Genomic DNA, 25,335 nt, shown 5'->3' on the forward strand with positions numbered 1-25,335 from the left:
CACAAAAAAGTGACAAAATAATGGAAAGAGATTGTGATATCTTTAATCCCATAATGTAATTGATAATTGCTAGAAGTTTTTAGAGAAATATTTTAATATTAGCCCTCAACAGTCTAGACCACAAAGGAATCCAGAAGGACTTGTGTCCATCTGGTTCCTGGAGGTGGGCCTGCTCACTTTGGTCTCCCTGCCGATCTTGAAGCAGCCCACAACCCAGGTGCAGACACTGAGCCATGAAGTAGGAGGAATCCTGCCCACCCAGGAGAAGACTCGCCCATCAGTGCCCTAAGGCAGGCCTACAGAACTTGGGTCATGGATGTGGACCCTAAGTTAGCCTTGTGACTTGGCTCCAGTCCCTCTCAGGTGTGGTCTGGGGCCATTTATGCCTGCCAAGTGACATGTTAGGACCCCTACCTATCCACAAAACCAGAAATACTACTGCTGTCTTTGGACCCTGAATTGATCCCTTATCCTAGTCTCAGCCCTACTGACCAGGGTCCTGGAGTGATACCCTTTCTGACCAGGGTCAAGACAAGGTCAATTGCCCTGGTAACAGGATCGTGTACCATAGACTCCAGTGCAGACCTGGCAGCAGCCAGGTCTGGCCTCAATCCCACTTGACTGTGATTCTAGAGGCAAAACCCATCAGTCCAGGGACCTGACATGAGACCGTTTTTATCCATGAAAACGGTCTATACAGTCTGAAAGAGATGTTTATTCCTTCAATTACAGACACATGAAAGCCTAGTTGCCTGCAGACATGGCCAGCAAGCCATTAAGTAGCCTAAGGTGAGCTGACAGATGAAGGACTTTTCTGTACTGATGTGACACTGTAAAGACTGGAAGAGTGGTTACTCAAATGTGCAGATATAAAGAGGCAATGATCACAAGAATTAGGTAAACATGATACCACCAATGGAAGTACCTCGAGCTGAGCACCTACAGTGGTAGACGCAACAAACATTACCAAACTTCACATATTTACCACTAAATATTAAGACTTTCATAACACTACTATAATCAAAACTGTGATGAGCATAAATGCAATACTAGTGCAGAGGCATCTAGAGACTGATACAGGAATTTATTAAAGTTAGAATTTCGTATCTGTAGGTCAAAAATCATTTATAATTGGTACTGAATCAATTGGCCATCTTTTCTGGGTAAAAGAAGGGATTGGATCCACTACCCCACCCCACATGTTAAAATATATCCTATGAGGGCGCCTGGGTGGCTCAGTCGTTAAGCGTCTGCCTTCGGCTCAGGTCATGATCCCAGGGTCCTGGGATTGAGCCCCGCGTCGGGCTCCCTGCTCAGCGGGAAGCCTGCTTCTCCCTCTCCCACTCCCCCTGCTTGTGTTCTTGCTCTTGCTGTCTCTCTCTCTGTCGAATAAAATCTTTTTAAAAAAAAAAAAATATATATATATATATATATATATCTCCTATGAGGATTAAAGAGTTCAGTGCTTTTAGATGGATTATATTTAAGAAGCAAACTATAAAATCTGTATATAATTGAGAGTTTGAAAGGACTTTTAAAGCAAGTTAAGAAATCCAGATACAATTATTTTTTAAAAATTTATTTGAGAGAGAGCACACATGGGGTGGAGGAGCAGAGGGAGAGAGAGTCCCAAGCAGACTGTATGCTGAGTGCGGAGTCCAACTCAGAGCTCAATCCCACGACCGTAAGATCAGGACCTGAGTTGAGACCAAGAATCAGATGGCCAACTGACTGCACCACCCAGATGCCCCTCCAGATACAATTTTTAAAAACACTTCTTTGCCTACATAAAAAAGGATTTGTGCAGTAAAACATGAAACACTAATGTAGCAAAATAGATATCAATTCAGTAGATGCATATAAAACATTTAATGATGCCCATGAACAAGTCTTGATGAAATATGTTTTAAATCAGCGTTTTAGGGGCTCCTGGGTGGCTCAGTCAAGTGTCTGACTTGGGCTCAGGTCATTATCCCAGGATCCTGGCATCGAGTCCCATACTGGGCTCCCTCTCAGCGGGGAGTCTGCTTCTCCCTCTCTCTGCCTGCCATTCTGCTTCCTTGTGATCTCTGTGTCAAATAAACAAAATCTAAAAAATAAAAAAATCAGTGTTTTAAAATATATTTATTAACTGTACAAAGACAGTCCACTCAAAATCACAGTAAACATGGTTAATGGAGTAATTTTAGAACCATTCTTGAATAAAGGAAGAATGCCCAGTGTCAGTGCTTTTTCGCAAAATGTGAACAAAAATATGAAAGATTTACAAAATATCATTACATTGAAAGCAAGGAATCAATGATTAGAGTTTACCATTGTGTCTAACATAAATAAGGGGAAATAAAGGCCTATATACGAGGTTGATGGAATAGGGGCAATATACTAGTTTACGAATTAGGGGGGAGATAAATACTGAGAAAAATGAGATGCTACACATAAACCCATATTAGTAATTATATTATGGGCTAATGTTCCAAATGAAAGAAAAGGATTTGAAAATATTTCAAATAGATAAGCTCCACATACAGTATGTACAGGGAGTTTAACAAATTAAGGAAAAACAAGCTGATATAACTATAGTACTTAACCAACTTCATGAAGTAGGAAAGTAGGGCCTTTATTCCCCTCTTGCTCAGATGATGAGGAAACCTCTTGTAGAAGAAATTTCATTACTGCATTGCAGATACTCAGCCTGGCCACCATTGTTTCCCTCTCCCAGAAAACCATGACTCTATTAAAATGTCATTCCCATTACCAAAATTCTTGAACGTGTGATTTGATTATTCCCTTTCAAGGTGTTAAGTTAGCCTGTCACTATCTCAAGGATGTTGGCAGAGGAGCTGAGACACTGACATCAGGGACAAAGGCCATAACTGACTCATGGTATGGCCAGTAGCATGAGCATCAGCATGTGTAAATTGGCTCCCTTTGTCCCCGTCTCTCAGGGGTTCCAAAGGGCCCAGGTGCTGAAGGAGAAGAATGCTAAGCTTGTAGAACCTAGTGTATTTGAAGTAGTAAGCGAGCCCGCTCTTTATCTTAATGGGAGAGATGATCTCATCTCTCAAGTTTCCACACTGCAAAGACCCATCTAACAAATGGCCCAGGGAAAGAGTGATCAGGGATTTACATTTTTCCCAGGTAAAAAAGTGAATGAGAGCAAGAGAAAAAGGTGCACAGATAATATCTACTGAAGCTGTAAGACATGTAGGAAACTTGCTTTGGATTATCATTACAATGGTTTCATTAAGCCTCAAAGAGTGTCATCAAGCAGCTGCACTCTGATGGCCACACATGACATAATCCAACCCAAAGCTGCTTGGGCATCAGAGCTGTATGAATTTGTATCACTGAGGCTGTTTTCACAGCACATGGTTGGAATGACAAGCACAGAGCCAGACCCCATCACCGTGACACCTGTTGCTTGAGCTACAAAGATGGTAGGGTTGTTTTGCCAGGCTGTGGTGTTGGATGTAGGGGTGGAAGAGCACATTCATTATTCTTACCCTCTTGCCGCACAACTTGAGTAGAAGGGCCTCCCCAGTTAGTAGGGTGGTGTTCATAGGGCATGTGCTCATGCCGCCTCACGTTACTAGCTGTAATCTCACCTTTTCTCCACTCATCCCATGCTTCATCCTGAGATTTCATGAGATAGGATCGGGTGAGAAAGGGACACAAGGTCTTCTTTGCAAAACTGACAGACACGTTTTACATCCCCTACCCTGGCCAGTGTGATTCAGTGTAGATGGACTCGATGTGCAGTTTTAACAGTGATGCAGGCCCCACGCTTGAAATGTAAGACCATGCCAATCCAGTAAGAGAATCCAGGTGGGTAGAAGACAATAAAGTGTGACTCGTGTAGGCCCACTTTTGGGCAGGTTGCAAGGTGGGAGGTGCAGCAACTAGACTGGCCAGGCCAGGCCAATCAGGGCAAAGATACATCATGCCCCCAGAAAAGGTTGGGACACAATGATGAATGTTTAAAACAGATCTTACAACCACCCACAAGGCTAATGCCTGTCAACAGACATAAGATTCTTGTTTTTAAAAAGATTTATTTGAGAGAGAGAGCGTGAGTGAGCACGAGCTGGGTTGGGGGAAGGTAGAGGGAGAGAATCCCCAAGGAGACTCCCTCCTGAGTGCAGAGCCCAATGCAGGGCTCAATCCCAAGACCCATGAGATCACGACCTGAGCTGAAACCAAGAGTCGGATGCCCAAACAGCTGAGCCACCCAGGCGTCCCAGCAGAACCTAAGATTCTGACTCAGTATAATTTCCAGCATTCCATACCATTTCTCTTGAGTGTGAGTCACTTTGTTTATTAAGGATGAGGAATTATCTAATGTAAAATAACAAATATCTTACACCAATGGAGCATACTACACAATGAGATCACAAGTGAACATTGAGGAATTCAGGAGATGTTTTCCCACATATCCTATAGAAGATTCTCTGCACTGCAGGATCTACCACATTTAAGGAACGTATTTCACTGAGGAAACAGTCAAGTGCTCTAGATGTTTCTTATAGCACGGCTTCACTGTGAGAGCTAGCATACTGGGTTTTCAGGAGATTGATGTCTTTACCACAGTCTTTACACATGGAGACCATTCCTCCAGTTTGTTTCTTTCCGTATCTTCAAAGTCAGTGGGAGTATTGAGGCCTTTAGCACATTCCTTACATTGATGGGATTTCTCTCCAGGGTGAGTGCTTTCATGACAGTTAAAGGAACTGGGGAGAACTGCAGGTTGTTCCAGTTTTAACATTTATAAGGGTGAATTTTCATTTATTTAATATTAATTGGAATAATTGGAAGACCTTCTTAAAGTATTTACACTCTGGGTTTCTTTGCATGTATTTGTTTTGAAAGGCACATCACTGAGAAATGTGTCATTTATAGTGTTTCCCTCCTGTATGCTTTTTTTTTTTAAGATTTTTTATTTATTTATTTGACAGAGAGACACAGTGAGAGAGGGAACACAAGCAGGGGGAGTGGGAGAGGGAGAAGCAGGCTTCCCACGGAGCAGGGAGCCCGATGCGGGGCTCGATCCCAGGACCCTGGGATCATGACCTGAGCCGAAGGCAGACGCTTAATGACTGAGCCACCCAGGCGCCCCTCCTGTGTGAATTCTTAACATGTTTAAGTTAGTCTTGAGGAAAAAGTAAAGGCTTTTATGCATTCCTTATATTGAAAGGCTTCTCTCTAGTGTGAGCATGTCTGTAAATGATAAAGTATGAATAACAGGCAAATGCCTTCCCCCACACACTACACTTTTCTCCAGCGTGATTCTAAGATGAGTATGATTTAAGTAGCAAAGGTCTCCCACATTTGTTATATTTTCAAGGCTTCCCAGGGCACCTGGGTGGCTCAGTTGGATAAGAGCCTGACTCTTGGTTTCAGCTCAGGTCGTGAGCTCATGGGTCTTGAGATCAAGTCCTGTTTTGGGCGCCATGCTCAGCATTGAATCTGCTTGGGATATTTTCCCTCTTCCTCTCCCTCTGTCCCTCCCTCACCCTAAAATAAATAATCTTTAAAAGGCTTCTTTCCTGAGTGTGATTTTATATGTTCAGTAAGGCTTGAGGATGCACTGTAGGCCCTCCCACGTTCTTTATATCCATAGGGTTTTAATCCAGTTTGAATTCAAATGGATTAAAACATGAATAATTTTGGAAGGATTTTCTGCATTCCTTACATTCAAGTTACTTCTCCAGAGTGCAATATTTTATGTTTACTAAGAGAAAAAGAACTAATGAAGGTTTTCCCACATTCCTTACATTTATCAGGGTTTTCTCCAGTATGAATCCTTAAAGGTCTTGCTACTTTTGAGACATCAATAAAAGCTTTCCTGCATTTCTTACACTCATAGTATTTCTTTCCAGTGTGAGTACACATGTGAGTGATAAAGTGGGAACTGGCAAATGCTTTCCCACACACACTACACTCAAAGTTTCTCTCCATTGTGAGTTCTGAGAGGATTCATAAAACGTGAGGAAGTAGTGAAGGCTTTCCCATGTTTGTTACATTTAAAAGGCTTCTCTCCAGTGTGAGCTTGTGTATGTTCAGTAAGTTTTGAGAATGCAGTATAGGCTTTCCCACATTCCTTACACTGGTAAGACTTTATTCCAGTGTGAATTCAAATGTGATTAAGACATGAGGAATTTTTAAAAACTTTCCACATTCCTTACATACAAAGGTACTCTCTCCAGTATCAGATTTTGTATGTCTCTTAAAATTGGAAGATGTAATAAAGGCTTTCCCACTTCCTTACATTTATAGGGTTTCTCCCATGTCAATTCACATGTATACATAACAGTTTGCACACATGGAATATTTTCACCACATTCCTCACATTCATAAATCTGTTAGCATTGCAAGTTTCTTCATGCACACTCGTGAAGAACAGGTGTCTCACCTTCCTTGCTTTCATGGACTTTCTTCTCCATCATGAGTTGTCATTTGTGCTTTGAAGTAGGATTGATCATGGAAGGTCTTCCCACTGTCACCGCATGTGAAGGCTTTTTCTTGGGTGCTGTTTTCCAGTACAGAATATTTGGAGTCAGGTAGATGGGTTTTTCTGTATTGATTAAACCCAGAAAGTCTGTCTCCATTACAGGTTTCCTTCTGCAGAGAAAGGAAGCTTTTTCCATATTCCTTATCCTTGTAAGTGTTCCCTCCATTTTGAGTTCTCCTGTGTGTCTAAAGGCATGAGCATTCACCAAAGTCTTTTCCATGTTGCTCACAGAGTTCCCATTCAACATGGCTTCTTGCCTGTCGGGGAATGCATGAATGATGCTTCAAAGATTTGAGACTCACTAATTGATCCTACCCATCTCAAAATAGAAATAGCATTACCATGCTGATTAGGATTCTTATCATTTCCAGTGCATTCATACACCTCCTGCCCTGTTCATTTCTTTCTAGCTGGATGGACTCCTTCTGCCAGCATGATGGGTCACCTCCTATAATCCTAAAGGGAGTCCTTTTGTTTCATGGTATTTTTTAAAAATTCAACATCCATTTATATATGTGGGAATGAATACTTGTGGGAATTGTGAAGTGACAAATTTCAAGGTCGGTTTAGTATATCCCCAGATTCATCACACTGAGAATAGCTCACAAGAAACATTGTTTTGTCTTTGGAAAATGTCCCTTATCTCAAATATCTATCACTTGGGCTAATGTTCCATCTAAGGAAAATCTCAATCTTTTCCAAGTGTGGAAAATAAAAAATATTGCTTTATAAACTTAGTGATTTTACTGTTCCTCTCCTATTGGATGTTTTTTCTCCCAAAATATCCTGCTGAATTACTGAATGTTTGGTTTTATGCTGTATTTCCTGTTTGAAAGTAAGAGAGAATAATATAAGAAATTATAGAAATAAATGTAGGTTAAAGGAGTTAAAAATAGTGAGGTTCATTTGAATTTATTACAAAATTAAACATGCCAAAAAACAGTACAATAGATTTGAAGTTTGGCTATGTCAACAATTTAGTAATGATATTAAGGAGTTGGTGAAAAAAAGGACTCTGTGAAATTAAACACCATGATTCTCTTCTTGAAGGGCAGCATGGCCCACAGTGCCCTTCCCTGGCTACAGGTGACAGAGGACCATGGTGGCAATGTATGGCAGCAGTGTCTGTCTGTGTGGATTTACTTGAATGCAGAGAAATATTCAGGAATTTCAAGCTAGAATGGAATGAATTCTAGTCAGGTGAATGTGGCAAGTATAGTCACCTCTGGTGTTCAGTCTTCTTTTCTACTAGGTTTTCCTTCTAAGGACATGTTCTTATTTCTCGAAACAAGGACAGCGGCAGAAAAGATGAAGACTGAGTGTTTAACAGGTTCTTCTCAGGTAAGAAAAAAGTTTGTCCTTCAACAAAAATGACATAATACATCCACCAGATACATACATTTCCTTCTAGGTAGACCTGTTTCCACAGCTTCCTAAAGGAACAGAGCCACTCTGAGCCCTGATGAATTTTCTCACAAAGTGGAGTCTATCAGAATGAGAGAATACCAAATAATCTCAGTATTTGCATTTCATAATGGTGACTGCATGTTATTTTGGTGCTTTGACATGATGAGACTGAAAGTGTGCATTCCTCAAACAGTTTATACATTCATCGGTGCTTACGGGTGTCTCTTTTCTCAGGAGTTTGCTGCAAGAAGAAAATTGGACAAGAGCTTTTAGACTTGTATTAAGTTTATGCCTTAGAGGTTTCATTAAAGCCAGGACTGAAGTATATCAAACATGAGTGAGTTCCCAACAGAGAGAATAATATTTAGGACTGTTTTCTGAAAGGTATATGCAAACAAAACTCCAAAGGCCAAAGGAGATGTAAGACCAAAGGAGGCGGACAAGTGTACTTTGATGAGAAATGGTTTATTAAGAAGACTCACAGACAGAAGTGTCCCATGGGCAGCCACAAGACAAAAAGGTCTCCACAACCCCATGACCCTTAAGATGTGTTATTATAGCCCTAGAGGCTGAGAATACATGCTGGGGTACCACACAAGAGGAGAATGTTTCAGAATGGATGTGTGCCATAGTCATATCTCCAGGGCAGGTCGAGGACATTATGCCCTGAAGGTATACTGAAGGGGGTGGTTAAACAAAGGGGAAATAATTTGGGGGTTGCTGTGTGCAAGAAGAGCTGAAGTCACAGAATCGTCCTCAAGGACGATTTGTTCAGGGGCACCTGGGTGGCTCAGTCAGTTGGGCATTTGCCTTTAGCTCGGGTCATGATCCCATGGTCCTGGGATCAAGACCTGCGTCAGGCTCCCTGCTCAGCGGGGAGTCTGCTTCTCCCCCTGCCCCTCCCCTTGCTAGTGCTCACACACACGCTCTCTCTCTCTCAAATAAAATTGAAAAAAAAAAAGGGGGGGAGAATCTGTCCAAGATGGCACATTAGCCTGGTTCATGCAAGGAACACTGTGCCTTGGGGAAAATTAATAAGAGAGACTGTGAAACCCTCTATTGCCACTGGGTCTCCCATCTTCATTCCCCAGTGAAGACTGATGGAAATGTTACTTTAATTAAAGCCAGCACATATGTGAGTTTAGAATTTAGTGATCTTCAATGATGTGCCTGTGGACTTCACCAAAGAGGAGCAGACTTTACTACACCATCAGGGAAACCTACAGAGATGTGATCTGGAGAGTCATGGTTTCGTTTCACAGGTACATGCACTTAGGCCTTGAGTAATGGGACTCTTCCTTTGTGAAGGCAATAAAATGAATGAGATTATGCAGCAACTCTACCCCATGTACACATAACAGGAACCTGACATACAGAAGAGCATTCTCTGGCCCACTCCAGCTCCTCTTAGATGAACCAGAAGCACTGCTCAGGCTCTGACCTCAGGACTCTATATTGTGCAGGCAGAACCTAAGGCAGAATCTCTGAAAAAGGGCATTAACAAGGACTTATCATGGGACATACCCCAGGCCATCATCCTGCAAAGCTAAGGGTGAAATCTGCTTGAATGATGCACTGTGTAAACCAAGATCATTTCAGAGCAGCTTAGGAATATAAGTGGATAGGGCCATCTCCATCCCTCTGGAGATCAGGTTATTTGGAGTTGGGTTCATATTAACTAATAAAAAATATTGATTAGTAATGGTTCAACAGGATCAATTACTTTTTCTGTGCAGATGACATGCATGAAAGCTGCTTAAACATGGTGTACAGAAGATTATTAATATCAACTGCCATTAACTGAGGACCATTATGTATCAGATGTCTCACTAGGAGTTTTTAGCTCACATATATGTGCGTGGAAAAATTTGTATATCTGAATCTACTTTTTTTAAAAATGATTTTATTTTTAAGTAATCCTACACCCAACATGGGGCTCAAACTCACAACCCTGAGATCAAGAATCACTCGCTCTATCCACTGAGCCAACCAAGCACCCTTCCCCCATCTTTTTTTTTTAAAAGATTTTAAGTATGAATCTACTCTTTCAACTGTAATGATCTAAACACAAATCAAGTATATCTGATAAATATTTAGTGTCCAATAAATTTTTTTTTTTAAGATTTTATTTATCTGACAGAGAGAGACACAGCAAGAGAGGGAACACAAGCAGGGGGAGTGGGAGAGGAAGAAGTAGGCTTCCTGCCGAGCAGGGAGCCCGATGCGGGGCTCGATCCCAGAACCCTGGGATCATGACCTGAGACGCTTAACGACTGAACCACCCAGGCGCCCCTGTCCAATAAATTTTTAACTTTGAAGAAAATAATGCAAAATATCTCAATTTTTGGTACTGAATGCATGCTTTTAAAATATTAGCAAAACCAAATTAAACAACACATTAAAGGGATCAAACACCACGATCAAGTGGGATTTATCCAGGGAGGCAAGGGTGGTTCCATATCTGCAAATGAATCAATATGATAAACCACATTAAAAAATGAATAAAAATCACATGATCATGTCAAAATACGCAGAACAAGCAATTGACCAAAATTCAATACCCACTTATGATAAAAACTCTCAATAAAGTGGGTATAGAGGGAATCTCGATCAAAAGTCCAGCGGCATTTTTCACAGGAACAGCACAAACAATCCTAAAATTTGTATGGAACTACAAAAGACTCTGAATACCCAAAGCAATCTTGGGAAAGAACAAAGCTGGATGCATCACATCCTGGATGCCTGATTTTAAACTATACTAGAAAGCTATAGTAACCAAAACAGTATGATATGGGCACAAAAAGACACATAGGTCAATGGAATAGAATAGAGGGCCCAGAAATAATCCCATGCAAATATGGTCAATTAATTTATGACAAAGGAGAGAATACAATGGGGAAAGGAAACGGTGTTGGGAAAACTGGACAGCCACAGGTAAAAAATGAAAATGAACCATACACAAAAATTACCTCAGAAGAGACTAAACACTTGAATTTAAGACCATAAACCATAAAACTCCTAGAAGAAAACAAAGGTAGTAAGCTCTCTGACACACTGGTCTTGGCGAGGAGTTTTTGGATTTGACACCATAAGCATAAGCAACAGAAGCAAAAAGAAACAAGTGGGACTACATCAAACTAAAAAACTTCTGCACAGCGGAAGTGGTCGTCAGAGGTGTGGGTGGGGTGGAGAAAGTGGTGAAGACCGTCAAAAAGGACAAACTGCCAATTATAAAAGAAGTCCCAGGTACATGACTATCATTACTATGAGAGATTGTAGTAACCCTGCGTTGCATATTTGAAAGTTGCTGAGAGAGAAGAGCTTAAAAGTTCTCATCACAAGGAAAAGAAGTTCTAACCACGTGTGGTAACGGATGTTAACAAGACTTACTGTGGTGATCATTTCCGAATATAAACAAATATTGAATCTTCATGCTATACACCTGAAATATAAGGTCATGTCAATTAGATCTCAATTAAAAAAAAGAAATTATCAAAATGTGTGACTTTCTAAAAGAACTATGTGACTTTTCAAAAAGACAACGGAGAACAATAGCCAATGCTGTAGGTTAAGAGACTAAAAGACAAAAAATTGCCATATATAATCTTTGATTGCATCTTAGATCCAAAAACACCCAAAAGCTTATTTTGGAACAATATGGAGGATTTCAGTTTTGTCAGAGTGGACAGAGGACATTATTATTTCAAATTTTCATGGGGGAAATACTACTATTGTGGTTTTATTAGCACAATGTCCTTCTCTTTAGCAGATGCATCACCAAGTATTTAAAAGCCAAGTATCCTGCCCGCAATTTATTTTCAACTTACCCTCTCATACCGTTCACCAAAAAATGTACTTATTTATTTATCTAGAGGGCAAACATGCAAAATGCTAGAAGTGGTTGAATCCCCTCAATGGAAATTCATAGTACTGTATGTTCATATTTTATTTAGGTTTAAGATTTTTCAAAGGAAAAAATATATTTAGTCTAAATATCCTGTTCCTGTGAAGTTCAATTATTCCAGAACTAGGACAAAAAAGCCTCCATCGGTTTTTGTTAGAGGCCTGTGGTTTAGAGTTTTGCGGGGCTGTAGTCTTACGAAGTTCAGAGGAAGAGACAGGTGAGTATTCTTGTTCCTCTTTAGTAAACAGACTTGTGGTCTACTTATGCTTCCACTTCTCTGCAGAAATACGCACACCATAGACACCTAAGTATATTAACTTCCTACTTGAACGTAACGTGTCAAAAGTAAAGAACGCGCAAAAATAAAGCCAAACCGGCAGGTGAAACATTCCTTTGCCCCCAGTAGGAAAACGGGCCGGTCGGAACCAGGCCCCCGCACAGTGCTCACCGCATGAGCCGGAACCGCGTGGTCGGGGAGGACGCGAGGACACGGCCGGAGTCTACCAACTCGACCGGCGGAAGCTCTTTTCCCCCCGGAGAAAAGTCACAGAGGTTGCTTTGCAGGCCACTGAAGAGGGAAGCAGTCTAGGAACCGACCCCCCGGAAGCGTCCTTACATTTCCCGGTCCAGCTACTCCCGAGGACACTCCCAGCGGAAGACAGCGGTGCGCGCCGGGTCTCTTTCTTAAAGTTTATTTTTTTTTTAAGTCATCCCTACACCTAAGGTAGGGCTTGAACTCACGACCACAAGATCAAGAGTGGCTCGCTCCACCGACTGAGCCCGCCAGGCGCCGCACGCGCCAGGTCTTTAAAGAGCAGGCTCCTGGGAGGCCCGGCACAACCCGGTCCTTCCCTCTCATTCGCGTTGACCTCCAGCAGTCGGCCTGCGCGGACCCACAGCCAAACCGAAACCAGGCCAGCGGCGGAAAAGAGCCCGGCGCCTCCGTGACCCCACTTCCGCTTCCTGCCTGAGGCCGGAAGGGGCGGGCCCCCGCTTTCCGGCCGTCAGCCCGATCCGACCACATCAGGCGGGAAAGCTCTAGTTTTCTCCCGCGTGGGCGTGGGCGTGGGCGGGTCGGGGTGGGCCAGGCGCGGGAGCCGGGGACGGAAGGGGGCCCGGAGACTTGGCGGAAGTTAGAACCAGCGCCGTGGGCGGGGCCTACTCCCGAGGGCGTGGCTGCAGGTGGGAACAGACCCAGTGTCTGTCCGGACTGCGGAATATTTAAGCTGGAAGGGCGAGTGTGCGGGTGGGCTCTGACCCCACGACAAGCACGGGAGAGCTGCCTGCCCCTCCCCTTGTTCCTGGACCCCTTACAAGGATTCTCCCCTATCTGACGTTCTTGCCAGTCCCTAAAGTCTAGCTCCTCCAGTCAGTCCCTTCTTTAGGTCTTTATTTGGGCACCATGCTAAACTCCAGTAAGTGATTCCTTTGGATTTTCAATGTAATGTCATTTTCTGCAAATCTATTCCCCCCCTTCTAATGTGTAATTCTCTATTTATTTTTGAAATAGCATTGATACCGGGCATTCTTCACTTCTCAGGAATACATCTGAAGTTTCTCCAGTAATCATGTTCTCTGTGGTTGCTGGGGTTTTCAGTGGATGGCCTTTGTGGAGTTAATAAAGATGTTTAAACCCTGATTTTAATAAGACATTTTATTAAGAATTGTTCATGTGCATTATCAAATGTGTCTTATGCATCTATTGATAACTATTTTTGCTAGGTTGTTTCATGTGTTGCTGTACAAAATACTAAATGTATGTAGCCAAAGAATCTGTTTTTTAAAAGTAATTTTTTAAAATTTTATTTATTTGAGAGAGAGAATGAGCAGGGGGAAGCACAGAGGGAGAAGCAGACTCCCCAATGAGCAGGGAGCCTGACATGGGGCTCAGTCCCAGGACCCTGAGGCAGCGGTCTAACTGACTGAGCCACCCAGGCACCCCCAAAATAACTTGTTTCTTGCCTTTAAATGTCTTCAAACTGTATACCGAATTTGTTTCTTACATTTATTAGACATTACCTTTTTTTTTTTTTTTTTAAGATTTCGTTTATTTATTTGAGAGAGTGAGCGAGAGAGGGAGAGAAGGAGCAGGGGGAAGGCCAAGAGGGTGAGGGAGAAGCAGACTCCCCACTGAGCAGGGAGCCCGTGCTGGGCTCAATCCCAGGACCCTGGGATCATGACCAGAGCTGAAGGCAGACGTTTAACCAACTGACCCACCCAGGTGCCCCTATTAAAGACATTTAAATCTTTAATCCTGGTGGAGTTTATTTGGCCATGTGGTGTGGGGTATTGGATCCGATTATTTTCTTTCCTCCAGAAAAGATGGCCAGTTGTGGTACCACTTACCAGTAAACTTTTCTTGACCTAGTCATGTGAAATTCCATCTTTATTAAATAAATTCCTATATATGCCAGTATACGTTTCTAGACTCTTCTGTGCCAGTAATACTAATGCCCATATCATACTTTTAAAAATTATAATATCTTAATATTAAGTTCTAATATTTAGTGGTAAAAATATAATGGCAGCTAATATATGTTGCACCTTACTGCTCTAGGTACTTCAGAAACAAGAAATTTTTTATGCTTCTAATGATGCAGCTATACCATGGTTTTTTTTCTTTTGTTTTTTGGAACAGCTTTATTGAGCTATAATTCACATAACCTACAATTTGTGCATTTGAAACTTTAACATTCAATTTTTTTAAATTCCAGAGTTGTGCAACTAGGACAATTTTAGAACTTTGTCACTCCAAAAGAACCCTTTGGCTGTCATAATCCCATTTTCCTCCTCTCTTAATGTGTAGGTAACCATGAATGTACTTTCTGACTCTATAGATATGCCTTTTCTGGACATTTCATGTAAATGAAATCATAAGATCCTTTGCCAATAGCTTCTTTTCACTTAGCATGTTTTCAAGGTTCATATGTGTTGTAGTGCATATCATTCTTTTTTATTGCTGACTGCTATTCCATCCTATGGATATACCACATGTTATTTACGTATTTATCAGTTGATTCACATTTGGGTTGTTAACATTTTGTGGGTATTATGAGTAATGCTGCTCTGAACATTCACATATTTTTGTGTGTGCAGACATATTTTAATTTATCCGGGGTATTGTTATTAGTCAGAATTCTCCAGAAAAATAGAACATACAGCCCTTAACTTTTTATGGTGAGCTACACACATACAATGGACATAATATACATTATATGTACTTATTATATGCACACATATAAGTTATATAAGAAACTACTTATATAACTATGAAGGCTGAAAAGTCTCACAATCTACCACCCCAGTCGAGAGACCTATGAAAGTAGGTGGTGCCATTCAAACACCTGAGAGCCAGGCTGCCAACGGGGTAGATTTCAGTCCCTGTTTCCAAGCCCGAAAACCAGGAGCACCAAGAGCAGGAGAAGATCACTATCCCAGTTCAACAATCAGACAGAAAAAGAGAATTCAGTCATCCTCTGCTTTTTTGATCCATTCAGACCCTAAATCAGATTGGATGATGTCCACCCATGTTGGGGAGGGTGATATGCTATGCTCAGTCTATTGATTCAAATGCGAATCTCCTGAAACATGCTCACAGACACCAGCAGAAATGACATTTAATGAGATATCTGGGTATTTCATGACACAGTCTAGTTGACACATAAAATTACCATAGGTATCTACCTAGGAGTGGAATTGCTGGGTCATATAGTAACTATATATTTGACGTTTTGAAGGACTACCAGACTGTTTTCCAAAGTGGCTGCACCATTTTACACTCTATCCATCAGTGTATGAGTTCCTATTTCCCAATGTCACTTGTTAATTTTTGTTTTCACGTATTAGCTGTCCTAAGTGGTGAGAAGTGGTATCTCCTTGTGATTTGGGTCATTTTTCTACTGACCAGTGATGTTGATGACTAGTGGTATCTTTTCATGTATTTGTTGCTATTTGTTATGTCCTTGGAGAAATGTCTCTTCCAATCTCTTGTCTATTTTAAAATTGGATTGTCTTTTTATTGTTGAGTAGTAAGAATTCTTTATATGTTCTTTATAGAAGTTGCTTTTTGCATATATGAATTGCAAATATTTTCTCCCATTCCATGGGTTGTCTTTCACTTTCTTGATGTGTCCTTTGGAGTACAAAAGTATTTAAATGCTGATGATTGACCTCTGAAGTACAAAAGATCTTAATTTTGATAAACTACAACTTATCAATTTTTTCTTTGATTGTAAGTTGCTTTTGGTATCAAATCTAAGAACCCATTGCCAAATTCAATGTCAGGAAGCTTTCCTCCTATGCTTTCTTCTAGGAATTTTGCAGTTTTGTCTTAATGGAAAGCAGTAACATTCCAGCGGTTCGTCACATGCGTCTAGCAGTGCCATTCACACAGTCCAGGAACTCTTAACTGCTCTTTACTCAGTTAACAACCAAAAGATAGATATAGTTATTTATTTATTCTCAAGTTTTGAAATAGGCAAAATTGAATTATTAAGTGGAGAAGCCATAGAAATAAGCACCTCTTTATTAGTTATGTTTATATAATAAGTTTTAAAACTTAGGCCAGTTTTAACACATATTGAGCCATATTAATTATTTTAACTAAGTGTCCACAGAATCACATTTTATCAAGGAATAAAGCCAAACACCTTTATTTATTTTTCATCGTTGTCAGGGCATCTATGCTTCAGATGGGATATTTTAGGGCAATGGGTACAACAACTATGGGAAATTTAGACACGACTACAATTGCAGTGAGGTACACCTATTTTCCTCTATCTTAATTATTTTTTTATGATTATAGGAGAAATAATGTTTAAATTTAGTGGGGTCCCCAGGTATAACTATCATTTGAGCCCTAGTATTGATTACAATTTATGAAGCCTTGTCAATTAGTATATTTTAACAATATTATGTTTAATTTAGAACTTACATTGTGAAGGCTTAAAAGCCTTAGTGCCCCTTTTATCTTTTTGGTATGTAAATTTTTAATATATAAATTGTTACATATTTGTTATATATATAATTATATATAAAACTTGTTATGTAAGTTTTTAACATAAACTTTTATAAACTAGGTTTTCAGTTGGTTCAAATTATGGATCTTTGTTTTAATTTAGTTTTGTGTGCATTTTATAATTTATATATATACATCTGTATTAAATGTTACAAATGTATATAACTTACTTTACCTTTTATTTTCTCCCTTGTATCTATGGATTTATTTTTCATTGTTGTTTTTAAATTAGTAAGCAATTGGAGACTAACATTATGTTTCTTAGACCTGACAGTTACTTGGTACAGAAGATTTAAAGCTCCCGCTCTTTGGGAAGGGAGGGGTTACTTGTAGCCACATAAAGCCCCTGCAGTTATACTTTTTTTCTTTTGGTCTTTCATCTTTCCCCATTTTTTTTCTTTAGGTATTTACCTATAAACTCCTGAGTCCTGAGTGGACCTTTGCTATGTGCAGTGGCCTCCCTTTCTAGACTGTCCCTTTCAACCTTAGAGGGACTGGAGTCTCTCTCCAAAAGAGCAATGTGGGGGAATCCCAATTTTATAACATTTGGTTCTCATGATGCTCTTACATGCTGACAGGCAGCGGCACTGAGAGCCCGTGCACACCGACCAGGAGATTTACAAATTGGTTTGAGTTGAGAAACCTCCTGAGGTTTCTTAGGGAGAGCAGGGAAAAATGTTCTTACCCTTTTCCCTTTTTCATGAAACATGAAACCAGGTAGGCAGGGGAACAAATCACCACAGAAGTAAAGCAAGGAACAACAGAGACGTATGTGCGGGCTGCTGCTGTCTTGGCAGGGAAGGCTGCTGAGGACCTCCTGCTCTCTTTGTCTCCCACAGGAGATGTAGTGGCTGAGGAGACCCCCTTGGTGTTGCAGGGAACACCACCACATAGTGCTGAGGAGAGAGGTAAGTTGTTTCTGATCGTCCTTACATACTGGTAAGGAGAAAATGTTAAAGGCGAGGTCAATAGTTTGCATTTATACCAAGTGAATTATAACATTATTAGGGAATAAAAATGGGCACTATATACGAATGAAAGGACAGGAGTGCCTGGGTGGCTCAGTTGGTTGAGCGTCTGCCTTCAGCTTAGGTCATGATCCCAGGGTCCTGGGATCGAGTCCCACATCAGGTTCCCTCCTCAGCAGAGACCCTGCTTCTCCCCCTGCCCCTCATCCTCCTCGTGCTCTCTCTCTCTAATAAATAAATAAAAATAAAATCTTTAAAGAAAATATAAAATGACTACATTTGTATGCATCTGGCTATAGTGCCTCAAAGTGAGACAGAATTTAAAAAAACAATCCGACTGCCCACAGTGATAGTAACACATTTAACATACCTCTCTCAATAAAGGGCAAATGAGGAGAGAAGGTCTGTAATGATACAAATTTTAAAAACACAAAAGATTCATCTGTCAGACACACTGATTACACAAATAATTACAGAATAGGCACTGTTTTCAACCACACTTAAAGGATTCATAAAGCTTGACCACATATGAGATGTTATCAGCTAACTGAAATCCCTTGTAACAGAAGCTTCCCTCCAGATGGTTTACATCAGTTAGGAGTTTATTTTTCTTGGGTTAGATGAAGCCCAGAAATAAGCCACCCAAGGTTGATACAACTAAGTAATACTGTATATCCCTGTTGTATAATCAGTAGCCTCTGACTATCATCCTCTTGGTCTATTTTCTAGGAAAGAAAAAGAGATGAAACACAGGGCGAATGGTGAAGATGCCAGCTGAGATACTCCCACTGCCATGGGCTTTTTTAGAACCCACCAGCAGTGACCTCTGCCTGTGTCTCACTGGCCAGAACCAGGGGCTCACGGGCACTCATGGCGGCAAAGAAAGTTGAGAGAGTTCCTCAAAAAACTGTCCACACTACCAACTTGAATACAGCTGTAGTTCTGTTACTTTAGGAAAGGGAGGGAGGAATGGATCCGGGGATACTTGTCGTATCTGACACACTGGGCCACACAGCAAGTCTCCGACAACTTTCTGTTTGAATGATGTCCTACAGAATCTGTATCATGAAGACCACGCATCTGTGTATAATCCAATTAAATTAGAAATCTATAAAAGATAACTAAAATATGCACAGTCTGCACATTATAAAATACATTTCTAAATAACCTATAGGTCCAAGACACCTTGATGAGGATTGGACAACATTTAGTACTAAATCATGATGAAAACATTATTTATCAAAACTTTTGTGATGTAGGTTAAGGGGAATTTAGAGTGCCATATAACCTTTAATACTCATCAGTTAACAAGCTGTCACACTTTCAGGATGAGACACTCACTGATAAAGACAATCACAGGAGGATAACATTCGTAAGATTGGTCCCAGTATAGCGTAAGTCAAGAATTGTGCCTGGGCTTTCTGCATGGGTCACAACAGGGCTGCTCTCCAGTGTGAGTTCTAAAATGAGGAATGAGGTGTAAAGGCCCAATAAAGGCTTTCTTATAGTCATTTCACTCATACTTTCTGCCCTGTATGTATTCGCTTGTGCATTATAAGGTTAGTGCTGGTGCTGAATGCCTTTCCACACTGAACGCATTGATAGGGCTTCTCTCCCGTGTGAGTTCTCACGTGTACCCTTAAGCACGAGGAATTCCTAAAGGCCTTCCCACATTCTTTACACTCATAGGTTTTCTCTCCAGTATGAGTTCTCTTGTGCACAATGAGGTAAGAGCCTGTGCTGAAGGATTTTCCACACTGACTACACTCGTAAGGTTTCTCTCCAGTGTGAGACCGTGTGTGTTTCTTAAGGGATGACTGATCGATGAAGGCTTTCCCACAGTCACTGCATTCATAGGGCTTCTCTCCAGTGTGGGTTCTCATATGCTTCTGAAGGGATGAAGGAACAGTGAAAGCCTTGCCACATTCCTTACAGTCGTAGGGTTTCTCTCCAGTGTGAGTCCTTTTGTGTACATTAAGATGAGAGCTCTGGCTGAAGGATTTTCCGCAGTGATTACACTCATAAGGTTTCTCTCCAGTGTGAGATCTCACGTGCTTTTTAAGGGAAGACTGAAAAATGAAGGCTTTCCCACAGTCACTACATTCATAAGGCTTCTCTCCAGCATGAGGTCTCGCACATTTCTGAAGGGACAAGGAGCTGGCGAACGCTTTCCCGTGCTCCTTACATTCTGAGCTTTCCTCCATGGTACATGTTGTTTTGTGGACACCAAGGGAGGCTCTTTCTCCATGATCACAGCATTCACAGAGTTCCTCTCCAGTAGGTATTTGCACATGTACTGAAAAGGAAGGGTGTAAGCTGAAGGACATAAGACATTGATTACACGCATGAGATTTCTCTCCTTTGAGACTCCTTAAGTGTTTCCTAAGGGATGCCTCTTGATTGAAAGTTTTGCCACAATCATTAAACTCATGAGTTTTCTCTCCACTGTGAGTACTTACATGACTGCTAAGAGTTGAGGTGTGGCCAAGGTGTTTCCCATATTCTTTATATTTGTAGCATTTCTCTCCCTCACAATATCTTGTATGTGTAAAATGATAGTTCTTTCTAAAGAATTTTCCACAATGATCAAATTCCAAGGGTTTCTTGCCGGGTTGAGTTGGTGCCTGCAGAACAAGGAGTAAGTGGTGACTAAAGACTTTCTCACTTTCTTTACACTCATGGGAATTCTTTTCTGTGTGGATTCTGCCATACATAGGAAGTACGTGATTATGACTGACATTTTTACTATTTTCAGTGCATGTATGTGATTTTTTTCCCCTATTAGTTCCTTCAAGTTGAATCAACTGAATGCTCTAACCCAGGACTCCATCATTCCTAACAAAGGGCATCCTAAATACAAAGTTTTGCCAATAATGAGTGAAGAATGAATTAACTATGTATTAAACACTTAACACTGGAATCACATTTACATAAATGTTTACTTTTTGGTGTTCTCTGTGGGGCAGCAAGTGTTGAGCTTGGTTGAGAGATTTCTCTAATTTTATGAGATTCAGGAAGACTTTCCTGAGACAGCTTTCTGGTGAGTGAATGCCACCTGCCTCTCTGTCTTGCCTCATTTGGAAGCTGGTACTTTAACTCAATGGCATTCAAAGACTTCTCCTACTGTAAAAAAAATCAGAAATCATTCCTGGTGAATCTTACCGTTTTTATGCCATTGCAAGTTTTTCCCCCAGGAACATTCTGCATAGGAATTCCATCTTTTGATTTCAGTTGAATATCCCAGTCTGAAATTGAAAATTTTTATAAGTATTGGGATAAAAAATAGGGATAACAGAAAAAAGGAGGTGGGCACCCTATGGATTTGTTTTCAGTAACACTAAATATGGAAAGGAAATGTGAACAAGAAGATGTAACCTGTGACCAGAGGAACAGTTCCAGGAACTTGGCTCTGGGAAAAGATGCCAATGATAGGAACAAGCAATGGAAACGGGAAGTATTTTACTTAGAAAGGATTCTGGAGGTTTGAGATAATAGGAGAGTGTATTATCTTGAAAGCAAAGTAGAGAAAATGGAACAAAAAGTATTCAAGGAAATGTCAAATTGAAAGAGGAATTAAAACAGCTTTTTCTGAGACCACACGAAAAAATGTGAATGAATGGCGAGATGGTGAAAGATGGAAAGCTCACATAATGGCCCAGTTCTGCCACACACTGACAGTCCCAAATGGACCACCCCTCGCCATGCCTGCTCCCTAATGACTCCTTTCTGCCTGGGGCTCACCTGTACAGGCACCTGGGAGAACTGCCCCCTCCTCTGTCCCCAGCACTTCCTGCTCCACCTCCATGATCAGACTGTGTTTGCAGAGAGGATACCCTGCTCGTGGAGAAAGACATGTGAGGTGGGGGAACTGTGAAGGAGACAAGAAATCTGTCCATGAAACTGACTCTGATACTTTGATATTAAGGGATTCTGAAGACAGGCAAATACAACTTCAGGAGTGACCAAAGAATCAAATCCGAGCTCTTTTACAAGATCCCCCAAACAGACACCTACGTATGCCCTATCCACAGGGAACTGACCCTCGAAATCCAAGCCCAAGAGCAGACACATACTGCAAATTACCTAAATCTTGTAATAATAATGAAATCAGTGCACTTTTACAGGAAGCCATGAGACTGCCCCACAAGGGCTGGGGCCATTCATTTTGTGTTTACCATGTATTGTCATTCTTTTCACGTATCCTGGAACAGGATATGTGAGGAAGGACCATCTGCTGCATGAAGAAATGAGAAAATGAAGGAATGAGGCCAATCTTACCCACGGAGGCCAGGTTCCTGTAGTTCTCCAGCATCACATCTCTGTACAGGATTTTCTGAGCAGGGTCCAGCAGTGCCCACTCCTCCTGGGAGAAGTCCACCGCCACCTCCTCAAAGGTCACTGAATCCTGAAACGTCACACACATTGTGGCTCAGGCAAGGCCCATCTCTAACAATGTAGCAAAAGAATGGTGGGGGAGGCCGCCAGCACTGGGGAAGGAGACCAGCACACAGCAGGTTCACATGTGCTTCAGAGGCCTCCCATTATCTGCCCCAAGGCTCAGTTCTTGGAACTCTCTCCTTTCGCTCTCTCTGCCTAGACCATCTCATCCAGACTCATGCTTTTAGCAGCTTGTCTAATATATAGTTGACCTGATCTGTGCACCACTAGGACTCTTCCAGTCTTAGTCAAGATCGAGTATAGATTGACTGTACTGCTGGATGAGAAAAATACTTGGAAAATGGATGATTTTCCTAGTGAAAAATCTCTCTCGTCCTGCATAGCACCCAGCAGAATATGGAACTAATAGTCAACCTGGAGGAAGATCTGGGAAAAAAAGAAATTAACAAATGTTGTAGTAATAGAAGCCTTTCCTAAGGCATTTTTGTCTCGTTCTAAGAGGCCCAGAGAACTGGGGAAGCTTGAGGCCAGTTCAGTTGAAGCTGTACGTCAGGGGCAAGAGATCTGTCCTTTGGGAACAGCAATGTTTTTTGGAAACAGAGTAATTTTCTCTATACCTGTGACCAGGTTGTCAGCAATCCTGCAGCCATTCTTCCTCTTGTATGTCTCCCTTCTTACCAGACAGGGTTCTGAACAAGCAGACCTAGAGAATAAAGAAGTCATGAGAGTCTAGGCTTAACAGATACTCAACACTTACAGCCTAGAAGTTTCCTCATACTAGCTTCAGAGGGACCACACACACAAAGTACAGTTCCCTGTTAGGATTTTACCTCCCTATCCAAGAACTAGGAATCAGGAATACAGTATGCAATTATTTTTAAACTTTTTTTCCAGACTGAACTACTAAAAATGTCTACAGTCAACAGGCACTGAGGAGCAATGTGCCCCCCTAGTACCAACATGCCTCTAAATGTCATTTGCCCATGAAAGAAACCAGGGCTCATTTGAGAAACAGCTGAGTCCAGTATAGAACACAAAATGTTCAAGGTGAGTCTGGAACATCATATAGCAGAAAGCAAGAAACCCATTAAAGGCTAATGGGGTTGTGTCAAAAAGACACAGGAGAAAACTTAAAAAAAAAGGGCTCCCCCTGGCTTAAGATGGAACAATTTAATAAATAATGACTGCAGTGTGTTGAAATCATCAAATCTAAAACAAAATCATGAGTTCATAACGATATTTTAAAAAAACCCTAATGATCAGTACTGGAGGAGGCCAGGATATCAACTCATAATTCTGAAAATTCTAAAAGGAAAGAATCAAGCATATATCCCTCTCTCCTTTGTGAACAATATTTTATGATTGCTGAACTGTTGTGATGAGGCAAAGTTCTTCTTTACAGAAGAATCATACAAGCTTTATAAGAAGCTTCATTTATTATAAAGAAAATGCTAGTCAGAAAGTCACCATTTCGCAAGCACTAGTAAATTAATGGATCATGGCAACGACAATTAACAGCTACTAAATTATTAGGTGGAAAGTGAATGGGGATGTTTACTTTTAACTTTTAATTTTGAAAAAACTTTCACACTGAAAGAAAAGAAGAATGGTGTGAATATGATGAACTTCCACAGACTCTTCACCATTAAAATTTGCTTTCTCTCTCTACCCCTGTGTTCCCTCTCTGCTTCAGCAAGAATGTTGAGAAGAATCTATTCAAGGGGAAACAGAAGATGTCATGAACCTTTCCTCCATATATACTTCAGAGTGATGCAGGAACTTGGACATTCTCTAAGGTAACCACAACGAGCAAAATCAGGACTGTTTAACATGGATTTAATATTACTCTGTAACATACACTCCATATGCAGAATTTCACTAACTGTCCAATAACGTCCTTTATAGCAATCACTTTGTAAATTTCTCATATGGGACCATGCCCTCAAACCATGGTTCTTTACTCTTCTTTGATCTTTGACCTGTCCTTCAGCCTTTCAACTTTCAAGATATGAAGAGTCCAGGTCAGATGTTTGACAGACTCCACCTCAATTTTGGCTTGTCTGATGTTTTCTCATGATTAGATTCAGAAAGTTCATTTTTGGATGAAGGATTACACAGCTGATGCGTGTCCTTCTCAGTGAGCCACTTCAGGAGGCATATGATCCAGTCTGTCTCGTTACTGGTGATAACTTTAATCACGCGGTTAAGGTGGCATGCCACAGGTTCTTCTACTAAGTAATCGTTTTCTCCTTTTGTAATTAATAAGGACTCTTATTAACCAGGGGGCAAATGAAGACTGTATAAACAAGATGGAGAGCTTTATAAAGGAAGGATCAAGCTGACACTGGAACCAACTCATAAATTTTAACATCACAAAGTAGGTATCTGGATCGCACGGAAGTTCTGATATGATGTAAGAAATAGCACCAATTGTGAAGTACTTTTGCCAAAAAACCCTGATAAATCCTTTCATGTAATTAGCAATTTATAGAAGAGAAGGAAGAGGAGAAACTGAGGGACAAGTTAAAAGGACATCGTGAAGCTATAAACAGCCAAACCCAGTCTGGGGGACAGAGAGGGAGGACTACCGGCAAAGAGACTGGTTGAGAGACATTAAACAGCCCACTGCAGCATGTGGGCCTTTGATTCAGACAACACCAACTGTAAAAACACATTTTGAGACATTTTGGGGGAACTGAACACAGACTGGGTATTAGACGATACTGGTAAAGAGAAAAGCAGCCCGACATCCAGGAGCTGCCCTGGTACTGTCAGCTAGGTGTGTGCATTCTCCCGTTGAACATAAGCAACTTCACAGAATGGCAACAGCAGACAGGGCCGCTCCATGACCATGACATAGTAAGACAAAACCACGGCCATTCTGTAATCATGTCTGAACACAAACAATACATAAACATTATCTAGGCCTCAAAAATGAACAAACATCCCCCTTTCTGGGCAACGTGTGCCACTGCTGCTTCTTTAGAAATCAGTTACAGCTTCCCCCTTGGTGTAGTTTTCCTTCCTTCTAGGTAAGCTTTACTGATAAACCCAATCACAGACCCAGAACCCTCCCCCAAAAGCACCTGGCACGAGCCCACACCCTCTGACAGGCCCCACGGCGCACAATGCT

The 25,335-nt window shown here is 41.1% G+C and overlaps 2 protein-coding genes and 2 long non-coding RNA genes across 4 annotated transcripts in view; 1 reads left to right on the plus strand and 3 right to left on the minus strand.

The window, feature by feature from the left end:
- Positions 1-1,562: 1,562 nt before the first annotated feature.
- On the minus strand, positions 1,563-12,774 carry LOC118552902 (uncharacterized). The gene is made up of 2 exons (XR_013441565.1): positions 12,268-12,774; positions 1,563-2,089 (listed from the first exon to the last, which is right to left on the minus strand). It is a non-coding gene; the product is annotated as an uncharacterized LOC118552902 (long non-coding RNA).
- Positions 12,775-12,917: 143 nt separating this feature from the next.
- On the plus strand, positions 12,918-13,458 carry LOC118552903 (uncharacterized). The gene is made up of 2 exons (XR_004925732.2): positions 12,918-13,234; positions 13,330-13,458. It is a non-coding gene; the product is annotated as an uncharacterized LOC118552903 (long non-coding RNA).
- A 2,868-nt stretch (positions 13,459-16,326) lies between these two features.
- ZNF177 (zinc finger protein 177) lies at positions 16,327-22,905 on the minus strand. Its single transcript, XM_036119658.2, has 5 exons — positions 22,820-22,905; positions 22,083-22,209; positions 21,546-21,638; positions 20,967-21,049; positions 16,327-20,428 (listed from the first exon to the last, which is right to left on the minus strand). Exons 1-5 carry the CDS (start codon positions 22,850-22,852, stop codon positions 19,322-19,324), a joined length of 1,443 nt encoding a protein of 480 aa, XP_035975551.1. The 5' UTR covers positions 22,853-22,905; the 3' UTR covers positions 16,327-19,321.
- Positions 22,820-25,335, minus strand: part of LOC118552901 (zinc finger protein 559-like) — a 28,525-nt gene continuing 26,009 nt past the window's right edge. Inside the window, exon 6 of the mRNA XM_036119662.2 lies at positions 22,820-22,905. Coding sequence (XP_035975555.2) covers positions 22,834-22,905 — 72 coding nt within the window. The 3' untranslated portion in view covers positions 22,820-22,833. The remainder of the gene's footprint in view (positions 22,906-25,335) is intronic.

The sequence above is a fragment of the Halichoerus grypus genome, chromosome 1, assembly GCF_964656455.1.
Source record: "Halichoerus grypus chromosome 1, mHalGry1.hap1.1, whole genome shotgun sequence".
Lineage (NCBI taxonomy): Eukaryota > Metazoa > Chordata > Mammalia > Carnivora > Phocidae > Halichoerus > Halichoerus grypus.

Bases quoted from the DNA above. Each gene is read 5' to 3' on its own strand.
- ZNF177 (XM_036119658.2), bottom strand. From the start codon at position 22,852: ATGGCTGCAGGATTGCTGACAACCTGGTCACAG. The intron at 22,210-22,819 runs GTATAGAGAAAA...GTGACGTTTCAG, and splicing joins TGCTGACAACCTGGTCACAG to GATTCAGTGACCTTTGAGGA. The intron at 20,429-20,966 runs GTAAGATTCACC...CTTGTTCTGCAG, and splicing joins CTTGCAATGGCATAAAAACG to GCACCAACTCAACCCGGCAA.